Source organism: Trachurus trachurus (assembly GCF_905171665.1).
Source record: "Trachurus trachurus genome assembly, chromosome: 15".
Lineage (NCBI taxonomy): Eukaryota > Metazoa > Chordata > Actinopteri > Carangiformes > Carangidae > Trachurus > Trachurus trachurus.
Genome location: NC_139906.1, coordinates 20,550,007 through 20,558,903, shown reverse-complemented (window position 1 = coordinate 20,558,903; position 8,897 = coordinate 20,550,007). Strand labels below are relative to the sequence as shown.

The 8,897-nt window shown below is 41.7% G+C and overlaps 1 protein-coding gene across 1 annotated transcript in view; it reads left to right on the top strand.

Moving 5' to 3' along the window:
* The first annotated feature begins 578 nt into the window (after positions 1-578).
* Positions 579-8,897, top strand: part of sorbs1 (sorbin and SH3 domain containing 1) — a 34,978-nt gene continuing 26,659 nt past the window's right edge. The window contains exons 1-9 of the mRNA XM_083988145.1: positions 579-621; positions 1,396-1,482; positions 1,915-2,031; positions 2,763-2,869; positions 3,011-3,152; positions 6,211-6,353; positions 6,888-6,948; positions 7,092-7,166; positions 8,777-8,812. Coding sequence (XP_083844271.1) covers positions 1,449-1,482; positions 1,915-2,031; positions 2,763-2,869; positions 3,011-3,152; positions 6,211-6,353; positions 6,888-6,948; positions 7,092-7,166; positions 8,777-8,812 — 715 coding nt within the window. The 5' untranslated portion in view covers positions 579-621; positions 1,396-1,448. The remainder of the gene's footprint in view (positions 622-1,395; positions 1,483-1,914; positions 2,032-2,762; positions 2,870-3,010; positions 3,153-6,210; positions 6,354-6,887; positions 6,949-7,091; positions 7,167-8,776; positions 8,813-8,897) is intronic.

The window sequence follows — 8,897 nt, the reverse complement described above, 5'->3', positions numbered from 1 at the left end:
AGATGACTTGAAGTTCACAGCCTTCCTGTCTGACTGTGTTGTATCTCATTTCATTGTGTAACCCAACCAGAGTTCCACCACAATTTCATTAGCCGCTCGTGGGCCCTGACTACATCTGACGATGCACTGACTCCACAGTGGAAGTTACAGTCGAGACAGCTCTATATGGGGAAGTTTTTCTCTATGTGTAATACTGCATCTCGATAAACAACAGTGTATGCTGCAAGCCAACACTGCAGCAAAGCACTGGTCTGGAGATCTCACACATCAGTGGATGTAGGCTACTCTATCTGCAGGGGGTGACACCTGCTGGGGATTTCTATTAGTTTCTCAATAAATGTTCATAGTGAAGTGAAACAGAAAATCTTAAGACAACGATGAGTCACTACACTTCTCTGCCTTTGGCCCTGCGGTGGGAGAAACAAACCAAATGTGATTATCTTTGATTGATTGTGTTGCTTCTTGTTTATCTGCTGGCTCATTTTTAATGACGTAACCCACAGTGATTTATGTACCCTCTCCAGATACCCACTCCTTGACTTCACTTTTCAAGTCTCTGTGTTGTGTGTCTTTTTCAGAGCTCTCCAGCAGAGGGCGGTCTAAGACCGAGAGCATCCCCCAGTAAGTTCAGCTCTCAGCCTAACTACATCACAAACCTCACTGATGTTATGTTATGATTATGTAACCATGTCTTCCAGGGCAAAGAGATGTTAAACACCTGCTTAAGGTTAAATGTGCTGGCCACTGCATATTGTACTTGTTTTATGATGAATAGTTTTACTATTTACTTAAATGAATAGGTGATAATGAGTAGTAAATAATGCATGTTAGATATACAGTATGAATAAACACTTAAAGGGATAGTTCAACATTTTGGCAAATTGGCCCATTGCCATAATCCCTATAGTCATAGCAGTAGGTTTATTACCTTTAATTGTTGGTGCAAGCTATTTTTAGAACAGCGGAGCAGAGCCGTGAGCTGCTCAGAGCTACACTACGGAGGCTCATGGAATTTCTTGGTTTCCCTCATCAAACTCATCAAATACACAATCCAAAAACTCCAAAACGCTCTCGTGGACAAGTTGTGACCTGCACATTGACCACGCTGCTGTATGATATAATAACGAAACGTTACAAGACGGAGTTGTTTTCGAGGTAAATTCATGCAAAACCGCTGATGCGCGTTTCCGTCGGGGGCAGTTTTTCAGCAAACAGTCTCTGCATTTGCCTCGAAAACAACTCTGTCTCGTAATGTCCCGTTATTATCTCATAGCGTGGTGAATCTCTCTTATAATCTGTCTTACTTTGTTCTTTACCTTAACTGACATTTGTATAACATTTTAAACACACATAAAAATGTCTTCCTGTTTCTGTATCTGTGTGTGTATCTTTCAGTCCCTCCACGTCCTCGAGCAGCCTGCGAGGTCAAGATCACGCCCCTGAAAACCATGAAGGGTTCTCCTGACCTGATTCCTGCCTCAGGTGACGTATCCCTCCGCCCTCATCAATCTTTCAGCGCCTGCAACTGTGGGACACCTCATACCCGCAAAGTAAACGTAGACGGATGCTTTTAAAAACCCATTTGTCAATAACGAGGTGTCACTTTAATAACCTGAAAAAACAACAACAAAAAAAAAAAAACATAGCGGTTGGTTAGGTTCCAGCCGCTGTAATTCCAGCGCTGATGGTGTGATCACGGCAATTAGTTTTATGGCACTACAGGATATTAAATTAGTGACCTGGTTTTGATGTTACAGTTCTATTTTGGTGATTTGGGCCGTGAGGTAGTGATAACTTGGATTCCCAGCAGCTCCTCTGAGGCAGGCGAGCTCTGACGGTACAGAAAAATGACACTGCTCTGCCTTGAACAATGAAGAGCTGTGGAAGTGAGACTCTTATTTTGAATGTGTGCAGATCTGGACCCCAGCAGAGTGTGCAAAGGGAAAGGAGTCGTGACCCTGAGGGCCACCCTGGTCCACATAGACGACGAGGGCTGCATCAGCGAAGAGCCGAACGTCATCACAGCGCCGAGTGAGTCACAGCTGTTTCCTAACATCCTCTCCATATGATGAGAAAAGTATTTAGAGGCAGGAGCAGCTGCAGAATGTGGACGGAGGATGTGAATGTTGCTGCCATTTAGAAAACATTTCATCATAAGGATTCCTCACGTGCCTTCCACAGCTCTGTTTTGATGTCAGGATTATATAACTCGCCACGTTTTGAAATCTGTGCTAAGTCACTGGGCACACTAGTGATAAAGGGCGATTGCTCATATTTTCAGGAGAGCATCAAAGGGCTCTTTTGTTGTGGCCTGCCCACACTGCACTTTGGAGCAGGGGGCCTTGACTGTGGGCTTGTTTGTTGCGTAGAGCACAGTGGAACTGGACTGGAGGCCGGCCAAGGCTTTTGGGGAGATGCTTTAATTGTTGTAGAGACTGAATATAAAGGCCATTGGAACAAACGGCCTATGCAGCGGAGTGAATGGGCGCTTTGTCCTGATGACAAAGTTCAGAGATTGTGGGAGAATCTTTTTTTCTTTTTTTTCTTCCTTTTTCAGGGGATATTAACAACTCTGTGCATGAAAACCACCAAAAGAAATCATTCACACCCAACGGACACAAATGGAGATTTATTTGATCAGCAATTAGCTCTTATGGCTTTCTGGTTTTGGTGTGATAAGTTCACGGAAATGCTGTACTTTTCAGTATCATCCTCAGTGCTTTTTATTCTGCCAAACTGAGAGCGCTCTGGACTCTTTTCAGGCGGCTGGACGAGTCAGATTAATGGAGACAGCTCTAAAGCAGGACTGGCAGAGGGAGGCAGCAGCATCACAGCTGATTTACCTCCTGTAAACAACATTCAGTGCCAGGTACGTTCACTTCCAGCCCATTTAACTCCGGATCTTTGCTCAGCTCTTTGCGGTTTAACAATTATGAGGACTGTGTGGTCTCCTCCTTTTAAGGTCTTTAATTAAGGATTTTAAAGTTTTTATATTTTCTGTCCCTTTCAGGCCAATTCGCCAGAAAGCATAAAAGAAAACCAGGCTCCATCCTTCACTGACCTTCACAACTGTATGACAGTGTCGCCCGGCTCTGCGTATCCCTGCACGAGCACAGTTAACCCCACCTTAGTCCTGCTGCAGCACAACAGAGGTGAGCGCACCAGTCTGTGACATAACACACATGAACATACGGTATTAATATGTCTGTCTGTCTGTCTGTCTGTCTGTCTGTCTGTCTGTCTGTCTGTCTGTCTTACTGTCTCCTGTCTGTGATCCATTAACCTTGTCTTTCTCTCTGTGCTTTACTTTTTAGTCACATTTCACTGTCTTGTCTGTGTCTTGTCTTTTTCTCACAACAGTGCAGCAAAAGCATCTTTCTCATTTGAAAGGTATGCACCAGGGGCTTGTTGAAGATATCCAATAGATATTTGTAATGATGCGTGCGTATTTGTTTATTTGGATCCCCATTAGCTGTTACTCCTGCAACAGCTACTCTTCCTGGGGTCCATGTTAAAACATGCATAGAAATCCAAATTACAATAATATTTTACGTAAATACATGCATGAATACAATACTAATTTCCCCCCTACACACGCTCACACACTCACACACAAGTACACACACGTGCCAACAATCAAATTTATAACAAGTTACCAAATACATTGAGATAACAATTTCATAAAACAAATTCAGCATAAACAGGTCACATATTCCTCAGGCCTTTACCCAAGAATAACCTTTTTAGCTGTTTTTTTTTTTGTTTTTTTTACTTTCTTTACTTGTTGCTTGGGTCGTGATATATGGCAACTTATTCCAACCAGAAATGGCTCTAAACATAACCGTTTTTTTTTTTTCATGGCATTAGTTCTTGGTCTACCCAATCTCACCTGTCTTGTTTCATGACCATATCTGTTTTGAAAAAATGTTATTCTTGAGTGAAGGCAAGTCGGTTGTTTTGATCATGTGATCTGTGTTTGTGTCAGTTTAATAGCATCAGGGCCTGAGCAGTGCTCCCTGTTGTAGTTGCTCTGTTAACACTCTTTTTGAGAAACACACTCAAAAACTCATCACACTCTTACACACACGTCAGATCTTGTGAAAGTGTTTTATGGGTCTTGCATATTGATGTGGCTAATGGCTCCACAGTGCCCCCCCCAGACAGTTTCTGTCAGGTACTCCTCATACTTTATACGTGCATGAAATTGTGAAGCAGGAGTGATGCAGTTGTCTCTCAGGCTTGCATGATACAGTAGTTTCACAGCAACAGGCCTTGGCTCCTCAACCAGTGTCATCATCATCACAGCTGCTTCGTGAATCGGCTGTTTTTATGAGCACTGGTTTTGAGAATCAGTCTTGACAAAAATGCAGAATGTGCTTTTGAAGTAAGCTGACTCTTGTGTTGCAGAGTATTGAGCGCAGTAGAAACAGAAGACACCCTCCGAGGAGGGGCGGTAATGGAGACAAGTGTAATCTTTAAAGCATTTCTCCTGCAAAGTTGTGTCACATTTTGGCTGATCCGTTCTCCTCCCCTCCCTCTCCTGCTGCTTCATCTTGGCCTGTCTGCTGCTCTCTCCGTCACTGTCTCCAACTCACTCTCTCTGCTTGTTTGTATTATCTGAAATACACACGAGAAGCCAAAAATACGTCTGTTTAAATTAACATTAGATTCATCGCATTGCACTGTGATGTCATCATTCTTGTCTGTTACAAAAAAAAAAGAAAAGCGCAACGACGTTCTGTAGTTGAAGTAGTGAGATCGCTGCAGTGTGAAAGTCAGTGGCCCAGTGCTCATGTGGTCATAGATGGAAAACCTGAATGTCCAAATGTCCAGTGGTTACAATGCACCACATCATCCCCCATGTTTAAAGGGAGGATGATCCAATCTTTTAACCTTTTCTTTAACAGAACAAGGGGAATAATTTACCACTAGAGGCGAATGAGGGAGGTCCTGGCAAATCAGTCCACTGACAGTTTATTCATTTGCCATGCAGTTTAGTATTTGAGTGGGTGCAGTGGTTGGAGGATGTTGGTTGCAGCTGTGTATGAGTCTTCGCTTGGGGGGAGGGTGGGACTGGGCAGATAACATCACAACAGGATGTTAGAAATGCATGAGAGATAACACTGTAGATGCTGATAGGTGTTTCCTACCCCGACTTCTGCTGCCTGTGCCTGCGTGCTGTTTGTAGATGACTTAGGTTTTATCAGTTGTATCGATAGCATCGTTGTTTTGAAGGTTTTTTTTTTGGTTTTTTTTCCTGTGGATGCTGACTGCATTGTCAGCTTCACAAATCACTTGTTGCCATCTCTTGCCAAGTGTATATTAGATAAAGATCTAATGTCATATCTCAAGTGTTGCTACAACTCATATATGTGTATAAACTGGTGTTGACACAGGATATGCTGCCCTCAGATACTCCGTGTGGGTTGATAATTAGTATTTCACACACACACGCACGCACACACACACCACAACAATCCTTTTGTTACAGTTGATATTTTGAATTGTGTTAGCAGGAAAACCACAGGTCGCACCAGTCACGTCGACGATGGTTTCAATTCAGCTCATCAGCAATAAAACACATCCTTACTTCATTACATAGTACATTAGGTGCTACAGTTGTAGTGGCTGATGTTAGCTTTTTTTTTTAAATAGCACTGTTAGAGAACTTATTACTGACTGACTCAGTAGGTTTTAGCATTTGGCTTTGTGCTATATTTATCAGCTGTGGCCTCAGTTTAAAGTATAACACTACGCTATAGTATGAAATGAGGGTTGCACTTACATAAGAACACAAAGAAACATCAAAGAGAACAGACACACTGTGGAAGAAAGAGGTCACACACACACACACACACACACACACACAGAGGGGCAGTCGCTAACGAGTCACAGGTGCAGCTAATTGCAGTGGGCAGATAATCACAAAATGCAGGAAGCCCACTGGGACAAAGAGGAAATCAACTAAACAGAGTCCAGGCTTTAAGTCCATCTGGGGATGAAAGATGCAGGATTTGTTAATGTTATAATCACACTTGTGTTTTCCTCATGTCAGAATGAATATTTGTGGTAATATGTGGTCCATGACATGTCACCTGCAAGTCTTTTTAACTCTCGCACCAGATCCCTGACTGAACTTGTCCCATGTGTTATGTGTCATTTTAAATTTGCTGTGAACATTTTGTCTGACTTTTTTTTTTTTTTTAACAGAAACAACCCCAGAGAGAGACAAAAGCCCTGATCCTGGCAGAGACTCAGTGAGTCCTGTCCCTGACATGGATGGGAAGAGGCTGCGACTGTCACTGCACTCCCCTGTCCTCAGTCCTCTCAACAGGCCCATTGTGCCTGTACGGGTGAGTGACAACACCTACCGTCAGATTAAGACTGCAGAGGTTTAATGGCTGTTTTGTTCTCATATTGAACACATGATGTTACAGTGAAGTATATAAAACACATTTCTTGCATTATAATAATGTTGATCTAATTTTTCTAATAGAAAAGCATACATTTTAGGAGATATTAGAATAAAATAGAATAGAACAGAATAGAATAGAATAGAATAGAATAGAATAGAATAGAATAGAATAGAATAGAATAGAATAGAATAGAAAATACTTTATTAATCCCTAGGAGGGAAATTCAGAAATAGAAAATTATTGACGTAACAGAAATCCACATGTATAACTGAACTGCAAAAGTAATCAAAGTTGCTTGGCATAGACAAACACTCTAGCACTGGACTGACGGAACTGACACATGATAATGAAATGCAGCCAGTGTTAAAGTTAGTAGCTAGACAAAATGTTTGCTCTCCTCCTGCTCGAAGTGGAAATACTTGTTATTCATTGATTTGTTATTGGTTGAAAATGTCCACGTTTTAATTTCAGAACACTGAAAAGTCCAAAGACTGGTATAAGACCATGTTCAAACAGATACACAAAATACCTGGTAAGAGTTGATCATCATTTCCTCTCTGTATGTTTCACTTTTTCCTGTCATGTTTCTCTGTTGTGTCCAAGCCTTGTGTATGTTCCTATATGTGTTTGTATGTTATGTCACGTTGTCCTCTGTCTCTCCATCACTGTGCTCAGAGCCTATTGAGGAAAACCCTTACCGCCCCACCTACATTTTCCCTGAGAACTATGACATTCAGATGAAATCAAAAGGTATCCGATGGCAGTAACTCTTGTTAGCTTTACTAACCTGCAGCCATCCCGGGCCCTTTCAAATACTTCAGTTGTGATACTGATCCCATGTGAAGTACAAAACTACATAACCTTGAAGATGTCCTAAGTATTTGAAAGGATTTAAAGGTCCCATATTTTACACTCCCCCAGTGTTTTATTTGAAATGTTGATCCATATACTTGTGGTTTTAAGAACCATAAGAAAAAGCTCCCGCACACTGTCATCACTTGCATAGATTTATTGAACCAAAAACCATCTCGGTGCAATTTTCCATCTCCTCTGTCTGGAGCTCTAGTGTTACAGTGTAACAGGTTGGTGTCAGTCAGCACAGCGCCTCCACGCTCTGAGTGATCCAATAAAAATAGAGCAGATTTCACGCTCTGTGAAACCAAATCCTGCTTCGTTGTGACATCACTAAGACACAGAAATCCTGACGGCTGGTTTTTAAGGCTCAGTTTCTCAATAGTGTGCATTTATAATCAAAAAGACACTGAAATATCACTTAATTTGATATGGGACCTTTAAACTAATCTTTTTCCCTCCATTCCTCACAGTAGAGTAACTATTTCTGTCAGTTCTAAATACATTGCAAGTTTCGTGCTGATCCTGATGTTAGAGTTTGATGGTATGAGTGGCACAAACACATTTGATCCCAATCAGTGATCTGGATTTAAACAAAAGTGTCGCACGGACTGAAAAACACAGATTGGACAAATTCTCTTCTTTGTCATTGCTCCTGTATGTGTGTTGATAATTAGGATGCACGAAACCTCGTGGTGTAATTCTACCAAACTATTACTATAGTATCGTAACAACTGAAAACTGTAGCAGCAGAACAGCTTGGCTTCTGTTTTTTTCTATTAATCATCTAATATTATCAGTTTCTTGTTTATAGATGCTAATTCATGAACATGATCAGACTGTGACTGGGATGCAGTATAGGGTCATGGCCACTAGGTGCTGCTGCAGTCCTGCGTTGAGGTTGTGGACAATCATGGGCTTAGTGGAGGCCTCAGTGTTTGTTGTTCATAATAAGCTCCACCAATTAGTGATTGGCGTTAAGTTGTGGATGGTTTAGAGTTTGTGTTGTTGGATCTGTTCATCTCGGAGGAGAAGGTTTGCAAAACGAGAGGAGGAGCTGCCAGACGTCCTCTTTGGGTTTCTCAGTCTCAGCTCAACACAAAGGCCCTCCATGTGTCGTTGTGACTGATCTGACTCTGTAAATATTATCTCAAAGATAATAAATAACTTATACGCAGGGCTCACTCTGGCTGTGCCGGCTGTGGCGTTCCTGCTTTACAGTGCATTACTTATTCAGAGCCTTGATGCTCATTGACGCTCACATCCCGTTTTAGATCCCTCAGTAATGCTTCCTGTAAAACGCTTTGATTTGACACACTTTGATTTAATTTGATGCCCAGCCTAATGGAAGGTGTGAGGCAGGAGGACAAACACTGGAAAAAGTGTTTTTAAAGCCTTTGAATAATTTAGCGTTGTGCTGTGTTGATTACCTTTCAAGTAGCTGAGATTGGCACACTTACAAAATGATAATAAACAACTTTTGAATGTTTTCTACCTCTTTCTTTCAGAGGATGGCCCCACCCCACTTGGCTACTTGGAAGATGGTGAGTTGTAGGTCTGGGTTTATCAATACTGGTTATGTTAATGTATCTAAGTATCACCCAGTTGATTTACTGTATGTATCCGTTT